General features: G+C 34.1%; 1 protein-coding gene across 1 annotated transcript in view; it reads left to right on the top strand.

Moving 5' to 3' along the window:
- si:dkey-237h12.3 (teneurin-3) overlaps positions 1–21,180 on the top strand; it is a 581,230-nt gene that overhangs the window by 55,214 nt on the left and 504,836 nt on the right. Inside the window, 1 exon segment of the mRNA XM_062039678.1 lies at positions 9,516–9,926. Within this exon segment, the coding sequence (XP_061895662.1) occupies positions 9,623–9,926 (304 nt within the window). The 5' untranslated portion in view covers positions 9,516–9,622.

The following is a 21,180-nucleotide window of genomic DNA, read 5'->3' as shown; positions in this document are numbered from 1 at the left end:
ACAGTTATGGCAAGCAAAAATGTGTTGTTTATATTAAACTATTTTCCCTTAAATTTTGCATTGAGGTTACAAAGTGTGTTGTGTCCATTTAATTGACCAAACTAATCTTTACATTACTCAATTAAAAATATTCGATAAAAAAAACAAAAAAACATTGATGGTTACGGAAAGAGAAAAAAAGTTTATTTGAACTATTTTCCCTAAAAAGTGTTTTATCCGATTACTCGACCAAACTAATCGATATATTACTCGATTACAAAAATCCTGTTAACAAGTTTTAAGCAAATAAATGACATGCATTTCAATAAAACATTTAAAAATATTTGCGTGTCACATTCTGACAACGGAATATCATGTTTGTGTCAAAACATCAAGATGTTTTATCTAATTGTTAAAACAATCAAATAATCCAGTATCGGGATGATTTCAACTATTTTCTGTAAAAAAAAAATACGCATTGAGGCTACATGGTGTGTTGTATCCGTTTAATTGACCAAACTCATCAATAGTTAACTCGATTAAAAAATAATCGACAGCTTTATTTGAAAAAAACATTGACAGTTATGGCAAAAAAACTAAACTTTTTAAACTATTTTCCTTAAAAAATACGCATTTAGGCTGTTTAGTGTGTTTATCCGATTAATTGATTAATCAACCAAACTAATCGATAGATTACTGAATTACAAAAATAATGAATAGCTTTATTAGAAAAAACATTGACGGTTTTGGCAAGCAAAAAATTGTTGTTTATAGGAACTATTTTCCCTAAAATTATGCATTGAGGCTACAAAGTGTGTTGTATCTAATTCATTGACCAAACTGATCTTTATATTACTCAATTAAAAATATTTGATAGCTTTATTTAAAAAAAACAAAAAAACATTGATGGTTATGGCAAGAGAAAAAAAGTATATGTTAACTATTTTCCCTAAAAATTGCACATTAAGGCTGTTGAGTGTGTTTATCTGATTAATCGATTAATCATCCAAACTAATCGATAGATTACTGAATTACAAAAAATAATGAATAGCTTTATTAGAAAAAACATTTGACGGCTTTGGCAAGCAAAAAAATTTGTGTTTATATAAACAATTTTCCCTAAAAGTATGCATTGAGGCTCCTAAGTGTGTTGTATCCATTTAATTGACCAAACTAATCTTTACATTTGATAGATTTATTTAAAACAACAAAATATTGATGGGTATGGCAAGAAAAAACATTTTATTTCAACTTTATTCCCTTAAAAAATATGCTTTGAGGCTATAGAGTGTTTTATCCGATTACTCGACTAAACTAATCGATATATTACTTGATTACACAAATCCTGTTAGCAAGTTTGAAGCAAATAAATGACATGCATTCCAATAAATCATTAAAAAAATATTGGCGTGTCACATTCTGACAACCGAATATTATATTTGTGTCAAAATATCTAGATGTTGTATCCAATTGCTCAAATAATCAACCAAACTCATCGATAGTTTGCTCGATTACAAAAATAATCGACTGGAAAAACATCGACTGGTATAATTTCCCTAAAATTATGCATTGAGGCTACAACGTGTGTTGTATCCATTTAATTGATCAAACTAATCTTTACATTACTCAATTAAAAATATTTGATAGCTTTATTTAAAAAAAACAACAACAAAACATTGATGGTTATGGCAAGAGAAAAAAAGTATATTTTAACTATTTTCCCTAAAAAATACACATTGAGGCTGTTTAGTGTGTTTATCTGATTACTCGATTAATCAACCAAACTAATCGAGAGATTACTGAAGTACAAAAATAATGGATAGCTTTATAGAAAAAACAGACGGCTTTGGCAAGCAACAATTTGTTGTTTATATGAACTATTTTCCCTAAAAAATATGCATTGAGGCTACACAGTGTGTTGTATGCATTTAATTGACCAAACTAATCTTTACATTCGATAACTTTATTAAAAAAAAAACAACACAAAAAAACATTGATGGTTATGGCAAGAGAAAATATGTTATTTCAACTATTTTCCCTAAAAATACACATTGAGGCTGTTTAGTGTGTTTATTCGATTTACCGATTAATCGACTAATCAACCAAACTAATCGATAGATTACTGAATTACAAAAATACTGGATATCTTTATTAGAAAAAACATTTATGGCTTTGGCAAGCAAAAATGTGTTGTTTATTTAAACTATTTTCCCTAAAAAAATATGCATTATTTTTGGTGTTGTATCCATTTAATTGACCAAAGTAATCTTTACATTACTCAATTAAAAATATTCGGTAGCTTTATTTAAAAAAAACAAAAAACTAAAAAAACATTGATGGTTATGGCAAGATAATTTTTAAAAAATATTAATGATTTATTTATTGAAAAAAATACGCGTTGAGGCTATACTGTTTTATCCGATTATTTAACCAAACTAATCGATAGATTACTGAATTACAAAAATAATGGATAGCTTTATCAGAAAAAAACATTGACGTTTTTGGCAAGCAAAAATGTGTTGTTTATATAAAGTATTTTGCCTAAAAATTATGCATTGAGGCTACAAAGTTTAATTGACTAAACTAATCTTTACATTACTCAATTAAAAATATTCGATAGCTTTATTTAAAAGAAACAAAACACATTGATGGTTATGGCAAGCGAAAAAAGGTTAATTTAAACTATTTTCCCTAAAAAATACACATTGAGGCTGTTTAGTGTGTTCATCCGATTTATCGATTAATTGATTAATCAACCAAACTAATCGATAGATTACTGAATTACAAAAATAATGGATATCTTTATTAGAAAAAACATTGACGGTTTTGGCAAGCAAAAAATGGTTGTTTATATCAACCATTTTCCCTAAAAATTATGCATTATTTTTGTGTTGTATCCATTTAATTGACCAAACTAATCTTTACGGTACTTAATTAAAAATATTCGATAGCTATATTTAAAAACAAAAACAAAAAAAACATTGATGGTTATGGCAATAATTTATTTATTTATATTATTTATTTATTTATTTAAAAAATACGCATTGAGGCTATAGTGTTTTATCCGATTAATCAACCAAACTAATCGATAGATTACTGAATTACAAAAATAATGGATAGCTTTATCAGAAAAAAATATTGACGTTTTTGGCAAGCAAAACATTGTTGTTTATATAAACTATGTTCCCTAAACATTATGCATTGAGGCTACAAAGTGTGTTGTATGCATTTAATTGACCAAACTAATCTTTACATTCGATATTTTTATTTAAAAAAAAACAACACAAAAAAACATTGATGGTTTTGGCAAGAGAAATATGTTATTTCAACTATTTTCCCTAAAAATACCCATGGAGGCTGTTTAGTGTGTTTATTCGATTTACCGATTAATCGACTAATCAACCAAACTAATCGATAGATTACTGAATTACAAAAATACTGGATATCTTTATTAGAAAAAACATTTATGGCTTTGGCAAGCAAAAATGTGTTGTTTATTTAAACTATTTTCCCTAAAAAAATATGCATTATTTTTGTGCTGTATCCATTTAATTGACCAAAGTAATCTTTAAATTACTCAATTAAAAATATCCGGTAGCTTTATTTTAAAAAAAACAAAAACTAAAAAAACATTGATGGTTATGGCAAGATAATTTTTAAAAAATATTAATTATTTATTTATTGAAAAAAATACGCATTGAGGCTATAATGTTTTACCCGATTAATCAACCAAACTAATCGATAGATTACTGAATTACAAAAATAATGGATAGCTTTATCAGAAAAACATATTGACGTTTTTGGCAAGCAAAACATTGTTGTTTATATAAACTATGTTCCCTAAAAAATATGCATTGAGGCTACAAAGTTTAATTGACCAAACTAATCTTTACATTACTCAATTAAAAATATTTGATAGCTTTTTAAAAAAAACAAAAAAAAACATTGACGGTTATGGCAAGAGAAAAAAAGTTAATTTAAACTATTTTCCCTAAAAATTACACATTGAGGCTGTTTAGTGTGTTTATTCGATTTATCGATTAATCAACCAAACTAATCGATAGATTACTGAATTACAAAAATACTGGATATCTTTATTAGAAAAAACATTTATGACTATGGCAAGCAAAAAAATTATGTTTATACAAACAATGTTCCCTAAAAGTATGCATTGAGGCTACTAAGTGTGTTGTATCCATTTAATTGACCAAACTAATCTTTACATATGATAGCTTTATTTAAAAAAATGAAAATAAAAAATATTGATGGGAATGGCAAGAGAAAACATTTTATTTAAAATATTTTCCCTTAAAAAGGGTTTTGTCCGATCACTCGACCAAACTAATCGATAGATTACTCGATTACAAAATAATTGATAGCTTTATTAGAAAAAACATTGACTGGTATGGCAAGAAGAAATGTGTTTATTTTTATTATTTTTCCTTAAAAATACGTACGTTTTAAGCAAATAAATGAATGAATTCCAATAAATCATTAAAAAAATATTGGCGTGTCACATTTCTGGCAACTTAATATTATATTTGTGTCAAAATATCGTTTTTTATTTTTTTTAAAATGAATTGAAATCATGCAAACAAGTCAAAAAGTGTGATTAATCGAAAGGAAAAGTGCAACTAATCTGATGGTTTGACAACACTATAAGTTTTTATTGAGGTTTCAACAAGGTGTGATTGGGGTGTTGTGCTAAGCGTTGGTCTTCTTACCCCGCCAGGCGAGCTCTAACTCACAACGAGATTGTCCAACCTCATTCTCCACTTCTAAAGTCGCCATAGCAACGGCAGAAACGCTCCTCTCCTCGTTACAACAGCATCAAAGTCACTTTGAAGCTCTTATTTTAAGGCCAAGCGACATGTTGGCCTACACCGATCGCGGTATTCCTCTCCCAAGAGTTTCGGCGACCTTTTGGCGGGGAAGCTAAACTAGCGCGAGTATCCTGCCAGTGATCCCCCGGGCCTCGTCTGCGTACCAGCTGCGCCAAGCTAAGCATCCCCGGAGTGCACCTACGCGGACATGCCTGCTCACTCAAGGGCGTAGCGCTGATTAGGACACCAGTCTGATCATGAGTGGTGTGCGTCGGGGGGGCTTTAGGACCTCGCCGCTGAATCTCCTTACTCGCCCGTAAAGAAGGCGGTCGTCCTAATCAGAGAGGCTTTGCCATTGCCAGTCTGCCATGTCCCTTTGCTAAGAGTGATGAGATGTGAGTCAGATGTCCTAAAACAGGCGCTCCAGAGTGGAGTGTCAAGGGTTGGCGAGGAGCGTGTCGCTGATTGCGTGGGGGAAACATGGCGACGTGGCCACGCGGAGGGCCTCACAGTGGTCGTTATCGCTGCATTCCGTACTGCTGCGCTCTTTGGGGAGGTCTCCCCGGGGGGAGGGGGGATGGGGGAGGGGAGCGGCGGCGGCCTGGAGCGGCAGGACGCTCCGAGCGAGCACGCCGTCGTTGCAGGATGTTGATGTTAGAAATGGAACCAAGTGGAGTCTGTAGTCTGCTTTTATAGATCAGCCATGGGAGAAATGAAAGTGTGTGTGTGTGTGTGTGTGTATGAATGCATGTATGTATGTATGTGTGTGTGTGTGTGTGTTTATGTATGAAAGTGTGTGTGTGTGTGTGTGTGTGTGTGTGTGTGTGTGTATGAATGCATGTATGTATGTATGTGTGTGTGTGTGTGTGTTTATGTATGAAAGTGTGTGTGTGTGTGTGTGTGTGTGTGTGTGTATGAATGCATGTATGTATGTATGTGTGTGTGTGTGTGTTTATGTATGAAAGTGTGTGTGTGTGTGTGTGTGTGTGTGTGTGTGTGTGTGTGTGTGTGTGTGTGTGTGTGTGTGTGTGTGTGTGTGTGTGCGAGTGAGTGTAATTCCTGAGGTGGGTGGGACTAAGAGTACAAAGTTAATAAAAAAGAGCGTTGACCAATGACCTCTCCTGGGTACAATTAAAATAAAATAGGTCAATTGTAATTGGATAAAAAAAAAAGTTTATTAAATAATTATTTTATCATTACATGGGAGAGGTGACACAATAAAATATATGTCACCTTCAGATGGTTTTGTAAATTACACATCAACCCAACCAGGATTCGAACCCAGCACCCTTCAACTTGAGTCAACAGTCTTAACCACTGGGCTATCCTGGGTGTTGTGGAGGTGGAATTTTATTTCTTACACAAATGTAACTGAGGACTCCTGGCTCAGTACAGTATGATGAGGTAGAACAAAATACCAACAACCAGAGTGGGGTTTGAACCCAGTACCTTTCATTCCAAGTCAGCAGTCTTAACCATTGGGCTATCCTCGGTCTTGCGAAGAGCAGATTTATTTCCCTACACAAATGTTATCTACGACCCCTGGCTCTCTAAAGTATGATGAGGTAGAACAAAATACCATCAAACAGAGTGGGGTTCGAACCCAGTATCTTTCATTCCGAGTCAGCAGTCTTAACCATTGGGCTATCCTCGGTCTTGCGAAGAGTAGATATCTTTCCATACACAAATGTTATCTACGACCCCTGGCTCTCTAAAGCATGATGAGGTAGAACAAAATACCATCAACCAGAGTGGGGTCCGAACCCAGTACCTTTCATTCCGAGTCAGCAGCGTTAACCCCTGGTCTATCCTGGGTTTTGTGAAGATTAGATTGTGTTCCATACACACATGTAATCGAGGACTCCTACTCAGTAAAGTATGATAGAGGTTGAACAAATTACTGTCAAAATCTTGTCTCAGCAATACCCGGGATAGCTCAATGGTTAAGACTGCTGCCTCTCACCCAGTACTACTGGGTTCAAATCCATAACTTGGAAGACGTTGTTTTCTTGTTTTGCCTCGATCATAGTTTACTGATGGCATTTGTATATCAGCGAAAACCCAACTTTAATGGGACCCAGGATAGCTCAATGGTCAACACTGTGGGCTCCTAATACAGGGGTAGTGAGTTCAAACCCCATACATGGAAAAGGTTCAGTTCGGAGGGGAGAGGAGAGTTTCGTTTCGGAGAGGTTGGGTTTGGAGGGATTCGTTTCCGTTTGGAAAGGAGAGGTTCAGTGAGGTTGGGTTTAGAGAGGTTCGGTTCGGAGAGGTTGAGTTTGGAGAGGAGAGGTTCTGGCAACAGCTCAGTTGCCAGAATGTTACTCTAAAAAAAATTTTACTAATTATTTTACTAATAACTAGTAGTACCAGTAGTTGTTTTTCAATTTACAGTAATGCGATGTAAAAACCTACGTCCATTTTGCCGTCAAATTCTGGCGACTGAACTGCGAGTTTTTATCGTAAAATCTCTCTCTATTTTTTGTACATTGTAGCATGAATGTGTTAATATTACCATTTAATTTCTCTTGTAAATTTTGATTCAACATTACCTTTCTTTATATTTAAACTGTCAAACAAATGTACATATTGTTTTAAATCCTTAATAAATACATATATATATATATATATATATATATATATATATATATATATATATATATATATATATATATTATATATATATATATATATATATATATATATATATACTGTATATATGTATACATATACTGTATATATGTATACATATGTTGTATATATGTATACATATGTATATATATATATATGTATGTATATATATATATATATATATATATATATATATATATATATATATATATATATATATATATATATATATATATATATATATATATATATATATATATATATGTATGTATGTATGCGTTTTATTTTATTTTTTATTTGTTTTTAAATTAGTAAGGCTTTTCATGGAAAAGTGGACCAAATATATCTATTTAAAATATTTTACGAATTACTATAGATTTTTTATTATTATTTATTTGTATTAGTTTTTACCAATTTGTGAATTTACTAAACCAGAGAGATTGAGCAAAATAATGCAAAACAACATTTTTAGAGCTGTCAAAATTTGAACAAGTCAACTCATGATTAATCACAAAAAATATCGCATGAATCATGAACACACTTAGATTAATCATGCGATTCATTTTGAGCGTTAATGCTCTTTTATGTACTCGCTGGCAAATTTCACTCCAAAAAATATCCTGAAAGAACTTTAGATAAAACTGTTGCCAAGCTTTTGCAAATAAATGGGACGCATTCAAGTAAAACCTTTTAAAAATGTCCCTGGATGACATTCTGACAGTAAAATTGCATTTGTGTACAAATGTTTTTTTTTTTTTCTAAAGCTAATTTTTAGTTATGCAAGCCAGTAGTCACCTGTGATTAATCATAATTAATCAAAATCCAAAAATGTGACATTTACTCTCTGTAAAGCAGCAGTTCCATTGGCAGCAAAAGAGGCCCAGAGCATAATAATACCACCACCATGCTTGACGGTAGGAATGGTGTTCCTGAGATTAAAGGCCTCACCTTTTCTCCTCCAAACATATTGCTGGGTATTGTGGCCAAACATGCTCCATTTTTGTCTCATCTGACCACAGAACTTTCCTCCAGAAGGTCTTATCTTTGTCCATGTGGTGTCAGATGAAGCAAAAACTGATCTGTTTAGCCACAATACCCAGCAGATGTGCTCACATTTTCAGCAGACCCATAATAAATGCATAAAAGAAGCAAACTTCATGAATGTTTTTTGTGATCAACAAGTATGTGCTCCAATCACTCTATCACAAGAAAATAAGAGTTGTAGAAATGATTGGAAACTCAAGACAGCCATGACATTATGTTCTTTACAAGTGTATGTAAACTTTTGACCACCACTGTATATATATATATATATATATATATATATATATATATATATATATATATATATATATATATATATATATATATATATATATATATATATATATATATATATATATATATATATATATATATATATATATAAAAGCTGTTTATTTATTTTATGGAGGAATGTAGTTAATCATAGAACTGGCATCCAATGTTATATAAAAAAAGTATTGATTTTGAATCGATAATCGATTCTGAATCGTATTTTCTGGTGCCCAAATAGTCACAGCCTTCTTGCATAAGTAGTTTTCCCGACTAACTTTCATTCTAATAAAGACACGTCTTGGGGCGGGGGCGGTATAGCTCGGTTGGTAGAGTGGTCGTGCCAGCAACTTGAGGGTTCCAGGTTCGATCCCCGCTTCCGCCATCCTAGTCACTGCCGTTGTGTCCTTGAGCAAGACACTTTACCCACCAGCTCCACACTGGTTTAAATGTAACTTAGATATTGGGGTTCACTGTGTAAAAGCGCTTTGAGTCACTAGAGAAAAACGCTATATAAATATAATTCACTTCACTTCTTAGCCCTGCCCCCTTTTTTTCCCCGGGATTATTTATTTTAGTTTCTCATGCTCATGGATTACCCTTAATGGTAATATTCCTATTTAGGAAGCTAAATCGACGTAAAGTTTGGCCTGTTGTCATGGTTACAGCAATAATGTGATCCAAGTTGGGTGATGTTTTCCTTTTTTTTATAGTCACCAAGCAAGTGCTGGATGTCTTTTTTTAAAAGCTCGCTTGAACTCATTGCAGGCTACTTCTTCCCCCCCCTGCAAGTGGACTAAACTCTGCAGAAGGTTGGAAGCGGCGTGAAGGGGCGGGGGGCAAAGGTCAAGCGTCCGACCCAGCATGCGGGCAGCATGGAACGGGTGAGGGAGCAGCGGCCGTTCTGCTCGCTCTCCAAGAGCCACCGAGACCGGGAGCGAGGAGGAGGAGGAGGAGGAGGTGGAGGAGGTGGAGGGGGAGGAGGAGAGCACGGCCGCGAGCGCCGCTACACGTCGTCCTCGTCGGAGCGCGAGGACGCCGCCTGCCGGGTGCCCACCCAGAAGTCGTACAGCTCCAGCGAGACCATCCAGGCCTTCGAGCATGACCCCTCGCGGATGCTCTTCGGGGGGCGTGTCAAGGAGATGGTGCACCAGGAGAGCGCCGACTACACCCGGCCAGGTCAGAGACACTCCTCGCCCACGTGTCCGTCACATCGCGTAACGCCGGCGTAATCATCGATTATTCGCTCAATTACAGTATTTACTCAAGGTCATTTAGTTGAATTATAAAAACATTACAAAAAGAATACAAATAAAATAAGAATATCACTCCCCGACCCCATCCCCGTGCCAAATATTTGTATTGTTAATTATGATTTTTTTTTATTAACATTTAATTATTAATTTGATAGGGAAATCATAATTCAGGTCCCGAGAAAACAGACACTTTTTTTTTTTTGTGCCACCCCCTCCAAAACATTCTTTTTATATAAGGCTAACCTCCTCCAACCTCCGAGGACAAAGCTACGAACAATGGGAGACCGGGCTTTCTGCTCCGCCGCTCCCAGTCTGTGGAACGCTCTCCCTGACCACCTGAGGGTACCACAGACTGTGGATGCTTTTAAAAAAGGCTTAAAAACCCTTATTTTTAAAAAAGCCTTTTTTAAGATATATGCATACCAGTTTTAGCTATTTGGCTGTTCTAGTTTTTATTTGTATTTTTTTTTTAATTATCTTTTTATTTTTATTTTGTTTAATACACTGTAACACTTTGAGGTTGTTTACTAAATGTAAAGTGCTTTTTACAAATAAAATCTATTATTATTATTATTATTATTATTATAAAATTTCAAGAAAAATACAACAATCACCCAAAAAAAAGACGGGGTAACACGGGCGTAATCATCCACGATTAATCGCTCAATTACAGTATTTACTCAAGGTCATTTAGTTGAATTATAAAAACATTACAAAAAGAATACAAATAAAATAAGAATATAACTCCCCAACCCCATCCCCGTGCCAAATATTTGTATTGTTAATTATGATTTTTTTTTATTAACATTTAATTATTAATTTGATAGGGAAATCATAATTCAGGTCCCGAGAAAACAGACACTTTTTTTTTTTTGTGCCACCCCCTCCAAAACATTTTTTTTATATAAGGCTAACCTCCTCCAACCTCCGAGGACAAAGCTACGAACAATGGGAGACCGGGCTTTCTGCTCCGCCGCTCCCAGTCTGTGGAACGCTCTCCCTGACCACCTGAGGGTACCACAGACTGTGGATGCTTTTAAAAAAGGCTTAAAAACCCTTATTTAAAAAAAAAGAAGCCTTTTTTAAGATATATGCATACCAGTTTTAGCTATTTGGCTGTTCTAGTTTTTATTTGTATTTTTTTTTAAATTATCTTTTTATTTTTATTTTGTTTAATACACTGTAGCACTTTGAGGTTGTTTACTAAATGTAAAGTGCTTTTTACAAATAAAATCTATTATTATTATTATTATTATTATTATTATAAAATTTCAAGAAAAATACAACAATCACCCAAAAAAAAGACGGGGTAAAGCGGGCGTAATCATCCACGATTAACCGCTCAAATACATTATTTAATCAAGGTCATTTAGTTGAATTATAAAAACATTACAAAAAGAATAAAATTTAAATAAGAATAACACACCCCCTCCCATCTCCGTGACATTTTTTAAAAAATTGTTTTTTATTATTTATTTATTTGAAATGGAAATCATATTACAGGTACTGAGAAAACAGACACTTTTTTTTGTGCCATTACCCCACACCAAAAAAATAAAATGAAAAGTTAATACAAAATAAAAATAAAAATACAAAAATTACAACCAAAAAACATTACACATTTTTTTTAAATAAAATAAGAACAAAACCCCACCCCCCTCCCCCATCCCCGTGCCAACTATTTTTATTCTGTATTTTTTTTTTTAAATTAATATTTAATTATTAATTTGATAGAGAAATCATAACACAGGTACTGTGAAAACAGACCCTTTTTTTTTGTGCCACCCCCCTCCAAAAAAAATGTTTTATACGTATATAATTTCAAGAAAAATACAACAATTACCCAAAAAAAAGACAGGGTAACGCGGGCGTAATCATCCGCAATTAATCGCTCAATTACAGTATTTAATCAAGGTCATTTAGTTGAATTATAAAAACATTACAAAAAAAATACAATTTAAATAAGAATAACACACCCCCTCCCATCTCCGTGACATTTTTTTTTAAATTGTTTTTTACTATTTATTTATTTGAAACGGAAATCATATTACAGGTACTGAGAAAACAGACACTTTTTTTTGTGCCATTTCCCCACACCAAAAAAATAAAATAAAAATTTAATACAAAATAAAAATAAAAATACAAAAATTACAACCAAAAAACATTACACATTTTTTAAAAATAAAATAAGAATAACACCCCACCCCCCTCCCCCATCCCCGTGCCAACTATTTTTATTCTGTTTTTTTTTTTTTAATTAATATTTAATTATTAATTTGATAGAGAAATCATAATACAGGTACTGTGAAAACAGACCCTTTTTTTTTGTGCCACCCCCTCCAAAAAAAATGTTTTATACGTATATAATTTCAAGAAAAATACAACAATTACCCCAAAAAAAAGACGGGGTAACGCGGGCGTAATCATCCGCAATTAATCGCTCAATTACAGTATTTAATCAAGGTCATTTAGTTGAATTATAAAAACATTACAAAACGAATAAAAATAAAATAAGAATAACACACCCCCTCCCATCTCCATGCCATTTTTTTAAATTGTTTTTTAATATTTATTCATTTGATAGGGAAATCACATTACAAGTACTGACAAAACAGACCCTTTTTTTTGTGCCATTCCCCCCCCCAACACCAACAAAATAAATAAAAAGTTAATACAAAATAAAAATACAAATACAAAAATTACGACCAGAAAAAAAACATTACAAAAAAATTAAATAAAATAAGAATAACATTCAGACTTTTTTTTTTTTGTGCCAACGCCCCCGTCCTACATTTTAGTCACAGTGGGTAGCAATGTATTACCTTCCTCTTCACCACAAGCAGATAGAGAATCACACGAACCGACTAAAAGAACAAAAAAGTTAAAAAATAAAATCAGAAACATAAAGAGAAGTGTCACTGAATAAAAAAAAATGTAAAAATAGTTGCGGTAGGTGAAAAGGTTCATTGTCAAAAGTGAGTGTCACATTTATCCTATAGTGCAAGGGTGTCCAAAGTGCGGCCCGGGGGCCATTTGCAGCCCGCAGGTCATTTTTTAATGGCCCCACGGCATATTCTAAAAATACGATAAAAAAAAAATCAAAACATAAAAAGTGGTATAAAAGAGCAAACAGGTGAAATGTAACAAGAAAATTTTACAATGTTTACTCTATAACCTAAAGGCTGCCATGCAGGCTGTTTCTTTCTTAAAAAAATAATAATGAATCAAAATTTAATGTTATTAGGAATTATTGACTTATTCAAGGCTCCATTTACATCACATTGAATATTCCACTTTGAGATAGTTTTTTGGGAAAATGTTGCATATTTTGTGTTTGCCATTTAAAAAACAGTTAGTTATTTTTGTTTTTTTGTTTTTTTGAGGGGCCTAAAACAAAAAAACAAAAAACACAAACAACAATAAAAATTATAATTGACGGATAGATCTGAACTTGATCTTGAGACAATTGTGTTAAAAGTAAAAAAAAAAAGTATGATTTATTTTTTTTAAACTTTACTGAGCATGACCTTTTTGGATCCCCAATCATTTTAGTGGGACTTTTTTTTTTGAGTGTCATTGCTCAAAAAATAATAATTAAATAAAATCAATGTTGTTATGAGTTATTGACCTTTTTAAGGCTCCAATTATTATGTAATCCAAAATATTCCACTTACATTTTTTATTGGTTGAAAATATTGCATATTTTGTGTTTTTTTCCATAAGAAAACAGGATTTTCTTTGACGAAAAGGGCATATAACTTAAATCTTTAACAACTTTATATTGACCGATAGACCTAATGTTGATCTAGAGATTTAAACCTTCAATAATAATACAAATAATAATACTGAATAATGACACATTTTTTATATTTTTTTTTACCAAAACCCTTTGATCAAGCCTAAGTGGAGGCATCAATGTATATTTTTTTAAACATATATTTTATTGGTTTTTAAAATAAAAAATATCAAAATGGCTTTGATTTTTCAGTGCGTGGCCCTCAGTGGAAAAAGTTTGGACACCCCTGCTATAGTGTCTTTAATTTAGCTATGTAACTAATTATACAACCCCAAGGTCAAGTCAAATTGTTTTGGTTTACCCCTCAGATTATATTTAATTGTCTCTAAATCTAAGAAAAACATGAGGTCTTTAAGCCATAGGGAGGCCTTGGGGACAAACTGTGATTTCTACTCCAATAAAATCCTTCTCGGAGTTATTATTGATGCAAAGGCGATACTATCTCTAAAAGTCTGCTTCATTTTTGGAGTTTTTTGTTTTTAAGGTTGTTAACTTTGCCACCAAAATGTGCAAATATTTTAAAACAAAACAATAAACTGACATTTCTTTAACCTGAAGACCAAAACGTTTGAATTTCACAAGCTCACGTTCACAACGTGGGGACTTTAAGCGACACCATTTAAGGGATTGCTTTCACTAAATTGTGCCTAGTTGGCTTTTTTTTTTGCTGCCTAAACTGCAAAAGCACAAAGTGGGCGACGTTTGAGCTCATAAAATGAATACAAATAAATAAAAACATGCGCTTTAATTGGCTTTTACAACTTCCCTAATTTGTGTAATTAAAGATACCAAAAAAAAGGCTGAAGCGGTTTATTTTACTTGGAAGCACTCCTGTGGCTGGCCACATTTGCAATTAGGAAGGAAATATTCATTAATCTTGTATATTGCCTCTGCTAATTGGCGTCCGTTTACATTATATGACTGGTTTTTGTCTTTTTTTTAAATCCGCCCTTTTAAAGTGGACACCTCCTGTACGTACGTCCTGACAGCAAATGCCAGATTTAATGTTTTTTTTTTCTTGTTTTTTTTCATCCTTTCTCCGGCTCCTGATTACCTTTGACATTTAAACACGCTCGCTTGATCTCCGGCGCTTTGGTGTCGACGCACTTGACCGCCGAATGTGAAAAGATCCTCGTTCATCTTTGTGCGCCTAACGAGGCAACGCACAACTGTTGTGAAACAAGTGAGAACATGATGGAGATAAAAAAAATGCGACATCGGGCTCCTGGGACACAACAATATGCTCTTTGTTTTAGGAGGAGGTCGATGGAATGGAAGAAAATGTCTGCCAGACTGACCAGCGTATTAGTTATTAAACCTTGAAGCTGTGAATCTTTGGGCGCCACACGATTCAAATCGAATTGATTCTAGGGGCTAACGATTCGATTCAGAATCGATTCTGGATTCAAAATCTATACTTTTTTAATAACATCCCAGCAGGCACAAGACATCAAAACAAGGTTGCGAATATAAAACTTTTAAAGTCATTTTGATAGTAGGCTAATATAGCTAATATAGACACTTACATCATGTGTTGCCTTCATTATAACACTTATATAAGACTTTTAAAGTCATTTTGATAGTAGGCTAATATAGCTAATATAGACACTTACATCATGGGTTGCCTTCATTATAACACTTATATAAGACTTTTAAAGTCATTTTGATAGTAGGCTAATATAGCTAATATAGACACTTACATCATGTGTTGCCTTCATTATAACACTTATATAAGGCTTTTAAAGTCATTTTGATAGTAGGCTAATATAGCTAATATAGACACTTACATCATGGGTTGCCTTCATTATAACACTTATATAAGACTTTTAAAGTCATTTTGATAGTAGGCTAATATAGCTAATATAGACACATACATCATGTGTTGTCTTCCTTATAACACTTATATAAGACTTTTAAAGTCATTTTGATAGTAGGCTAATATAGACACTTACATCATGTGTTGTCTTCATTATAACACTTATATAAGGCTTTTAAAGTCATTTTGATAGTAGGCTAATATAGACACTTACATCATGTGTTGTCTTCATTATAACACTTATATAAGGCTTTTAAAGTCATTTTGATAGTAGGCTAATATAGACACTTACATCATGTGTTGTCTTCATTATAACACTTAGATAAGGCTTTTAAAGTCATTTTGATAGTAGGCTAATATAGACACTTACATCATGGGTTGCCGTCATTTTAACACTTATATAAGACTTTTAAAGTCATCTTGATAGTAGGCTAATATAGCTAATATAGACACTTACATCATGTGTTGTCTTCATTATAACACTTATATAACACTTTTAAAGCCATTTTGATAGTAGGCTAATATAGCTAATATAGACACTTACATCATGTGTTGCCTTCATTATGACACTTATATAAGACTTTTAAAGTCATTTTGATAGTAGGCTATTATAGCTAATACAGACACTTACGTCATGTGTTGCCTTCATTCTAACACTTTTATAAGACTTTTAATGTCATTTTGATAGTAGGCTATTATAGCTAATACAGACACTTACGTCATGTGTTGCCTTCATTCTAACACTTTTATAAGACTTTTAAAGTCATTTTGATAGTAGGCTAATATAGACACTTACATCATGTGTTGCCTTCATTATAACACTTATATAAAACTAAATGGAAAGACGGTACATTTGTTTTTAACGGTAGAAAAACTGGCAGCTAAGTTGCCAGAATAAAAAAAAATAACTTCTACTGTTTTTCCATTAACGATATAATGTTGTAAAAAACAGTTCAGTTCAGTTTCAGTTTATTTCAAACATGCATAAAAAACAATGTAATTCATCATATATTTCCAGTTGTTTCATTACAGCACGTCCGAAAAGGAGTAGGAAGAAGCTGAGCTTATTTTATCCTACCCCTTTTTCATACCACAGCAATTGTATCCTATTTCCTTGTTCTCTGTAACATAACAGTGAACAAATAAATAATAAACCAATAATGTTGGGACGGCATGGCGCGGTTGGGAGAGTGGCCGTGCCAGCAATCTGAGGGTTCCTGGTTTGATCCCCACCTTCTACCAACCTCGTCACGTCCGTTGTGTCCGTGAGCAAGACACCTCACCCTTGCTCCTGATCGTGGTTAGGGCCTTGCATGGAAGCTCCTGCCATCAGTGTGTGAATGTGTGTGTGAATGGGTGAATGTGGAAATAGTGTCAAAGCGCTTTGAGTACCTTTGAGGTAGAAATTGCCATTTACTATACAACACATAATATACCATAGTAAATAAACATAAGTAAACACATATTAAATACATAAATAATCTTTGTCTCAAAATTAAAACAATAACAACAAACAAACAAAAACCCAACAAAAAAACAAAAACAAAACAAAAACAGTAACATTTTGTAAATGTAAAGTTTTTACTGTAAAATCGACAGTTTACTTAAAACAATTGATATAATTAATAATGAAATCCAGAGGCAAAGTCATACATTATTCACTATTACAAGCGGCCCTCTGATGGCAGCCATAACTGCCATGTGGCCCTCAATGAAAACCACTTTGACACCCCTGGTTTAATGGAAATGTGTTACTTTGTAAATAGTGTTCATCTCTTCAAAACAGTATCAAAATACTGCAAATGCCAAAATGTGTATTTTTTTTCAATTCCAATAATTGTTTCATGAAAATTTAAATGCAACCTTACTTTTCTGGCTCTCACGGTGTTGGTAGCAAAACTATTAGTAGTTCTCAAGAATTTGGAATGTTAAGAAATGACTAACATTTTGTATTGATTTGTTAGTTGTATTTAATGAAGGTACAATTTTAAACGTTAAATTGATTAAGACAATACGTAGTTTTGATTGATTCATGTTGAGACAAATTGTGTCCGTTTGTTAACCAGGTAAAAAGAATATTTACGGAAAATTGAGAATAATAAGTCAAGAATATGAAAACAAGGAAACAAAGCAGTACACAAATGAATAAAGGAAAATAATAAATAACTAGATGAACTTTAATGCTGAAGTTGAACTGAAATCCTGGATTTTTTTTTAGAATTGTTGAAGTACAACGCACAATTCCCAAACAGGCTGAATATTTTGAAGTTGGAACAGTTGGAATCAGATGAAAAATGTGGCAGTTGTGGAACTTTGAAGAATGTTCCATTGATTTAAATAGGAATTTCCCAAAAATTTGGGAATTTCGGGAAAAGCGGGAATGTTTTTGAAAATAGTAAAAAACTTGAATGGTCTGAATGAGTTGAAATGGTTGGTGTTGACATTTTTCAAATTGTTCGAGAAATGTTGAAGTAGTAACATGTTGAATTGAGATATGGTATTACGGAATTCCTGGAATGTCAGGAAAACCGAGAATTTTCCAGTTCAAAACACAACTTAGTTTTTTGCCCTGATTAAGAGGAATGTTTTGACGGTAGAACGGTTGAAGTGGGTTGAAAAATGTGGAAGGAGTAGTTGCCAGAAAAAAGGGTAGAAATAGAGCTTTGGAAAAGCAGGAATTCCGGAAAATCTTGGAATTGTTTTGAACTTAGAAAAATGATTGTTTGAATTTCCATAATGGTGAAATGTGTTAAAGGTAGAATAGTTTGAATAGGTTGAAAAATGTGGAAATGGTGGAAGTGTGAAAAATTACCAATTCATTTTGAATGGGGAAAATGTCCCGGAAAACCTGGAATTCTGGGAAATCTGGGAATTTTTGGACTTTGTCAAGGGAAAGCCTGTGATTCCCGAATAGGCTGAACAGTTTGACGTTAGAACGGTTTGAATCGGGTGAAAAATGTGGAAGGTAGAGCGCGCCAAAATCTAGAGAAGAATAATAATAATAAGTTGAATAATAAATAAATGAATGTTGGTGTAGAAAACTACAGAGCCCCTAAAGGGACATGGATGTTTTGCGAGATCTGTTTTTTTCCTATGTCAGTGAACCGGAAGTGAAACAGACACAGTGATGGAGGAGCAGGAGCATACCGGAGCCTACCCATCATCTGTGCTCTGTTGTGGGACCATAATACGATTTGATGTCTTTATATGTTAGGCCAATACTAAAATAGAAATCAATAAACCTCTCCCAAGGATGATGGGTAGGCTCCTCCATCGCTTTGTCTGTTTCACTTCCGGTTCACCATCGCGGTGACTGTTTTACTTCCGGTTCACTGACATATGGAAAAAGCCTTTTGAGAGATCTCGCAAAAAGTATTGGGAGATCTCGCAAAAAGTATTGGGAGATCTCGCAAAAAGTATTGGGAGATCTCGCAAAAAGTATTGGGAGATTGCGCAAAAAGTATTGGGAGATCGCGCAAAAAGTATTGGGAGATCGCGCAAAAAGTATTGGGAGATCGCGCAAAAAGTATTGGGAGATCGCGCAAAAACTATTGGGAGATTGCACAAAAAGTATTGGGAGATTGTGCAAAAAGTATTGGGAGATCGCGCAAAAACTATTGGGAGATTGCACAAAAAGTATTGGGAGATTGTGCAAAAAGTATTGGGAGATCTCGCAAAAAGTATTGGGAGATCGCGCAAAAAGTATTGCGAGATCTCGCAAAAAGTATTGGGAGATTGCGCCAAAAGTATTGCGAGATCTTGCAAAAAGTATTGGGAGATGTCGCAAAAAGTATTGGGAGATCGCACAAAAAGTATTGGGAGATTGTGCCAAAAGTATTGGGAGATCGCGCGAAAAGTATTGGGAGATCTGGCAAAAAGTATTGGGAGATCTGGCAGAAAGTATTGGGAGATGTCGCAAAAAGTATTGGGAGATCGCACAAAAAGTATTGGGAGATCTGGCAAAAAGTATTGGGAGATGTCGCAAAAAGTATTGGGAGATCGCACACAAAGTATTGGGAGATCGTGCCAAAAGTATTGGGAGATCGCGCAAAAAGTATTGGGAGATCTGGCAAAAAGTATTGGGAGATCGCACAAAAAGTATTGGGAGATCGTGCCAAAAGTATTGGGAGATCTGGCAAAAAGTATTGGGAGATCTGGCAAAAAGTATTGGGAGATCTGGCAAAAAGTATTGGGAGATCTGGCAAAAAGTATTGGGAGATCTGGCAAAAAGTATTGGGAGATGTCGCAAAAAGTATTGGGAGATCTGGCAAAAAGTATTGGGAGATGTCGCAAAAAGTATTGGGAGATCGCACAAAAAGTATTGGGAGATCTCGCAAAAAGTATTGGGAGATTGCGCAAAAAGTATTGGGAGATCGCGCAAAAAGTATTGGGAGATCGCGCAAAAAGTATTGGGAGATCGCGCAAAAAGTATTGGGAGATCGCGCAAAAACTATTGGGAGATTGCACAAAAAGTATTGGGAGATTGTGCAAAAAGTATTGGGAGATCGCGCAAAAACTATTGGGAGATTGCACAAAAAGTATTGGGAGATTGTGCAAAAAGTATTGGGAGATCTCGCAAAAAGTATTGGGAGATCTGGCAAAAAGTATTGGGAGATCTGGCAAAAAGTATTGGGAGATGTCGCAAAAAGTATTGGGAGATCGCACAAAAAGTATTGGGAGATCTGGCAAAAAGTATTGGGAGATCTGGCAAAAAGTATTGGGAGATCTGGCAAAAAGTATTGGGAGATGTCGCAAAAAGTATTGGGAGATCTGGCAAAAAGTATTGGGAGATGTCGCAAAAAGTATTGGGAGATCGCACAAAAAGTATTGGGAGATCTGGCAAAAAGTATTGGGAGATCGCACAAAAAGTATTGGGAGATCTGGCAAAAAGTATTGGGAGATCTGGCAAAAAGTATTGGGAGATCTGATAAAAAGTATTGGGAGATGTCGCAAAAAGTATTGGGAGATCTGGCAAAAAGTATTGGGAGATCTTGCAAAAAGTATTGGGAGATCGCACAAAAAGTATTGGGAGATCGTGCAAAAAGTATTGGGAGATCTGGCAAAAAGTATTGGGAGATGTCGCAAAAAGTATTGGGAGATCTGGCAAAAAGTATTGGGAGATGTCGCAAAAAGTATTGGGAGATCGCACAAAAAGTATTGGGAGATCTGGCGAAAAGTATTGGGAGGTCGCACAAAAAGTATTGGGAGATCTGGCAAAAAGTATTGGGAGATCTGGCAAAAAGTTTTGGGAAATCTGGCAAAAAGTATTGGGAGATGTCGCAAAAAGTATTGGGAGATCGCACAAAAAGTATTGGGAGATCTGGCAAAAAGTATTGGGAGATCTGGCAAAAAGTATTGGGAGATCTGGCAAAAAGTATTGGGAGATGTCGCAAAAAGTATTGGGAGATCTGGCAAAAAGTATTGGGAGATGTCGCAAAAAGTATTGGGAGATCGCACAAAAAGTATTGGGAGATCTGGCAAAAAGTATTGGGAGATCGCACAAAAAGTATTGGGAGATCTGGCAAAAAGTATTGGGAGATCTGGCAAAAAGTATTGGGAGATGTC

The sequence above is a fragment of the Entelurus aequoreus genome, linkage group LG28, assembly GCF_033978785.1.
Source record: "Entelurus aequoreus isolate RoL-2023_Sb linkage group LG28, RoL_Eaeq_v1.1, whole genome shotgun sequence".
In the NCBI taxonomy this organism is placed as follows: domain Eukaryota; kingdom Metazoa; phylum Chordata; class Actinopteri; order Syngnathiformes; family Syngnathidae; genus Entelurus; species Entelurus aequoreus.
Note: the sequence above shows the minus strand (reverse complement) of the source record. Positions and strands in the feature narration are given on the sequence as shown.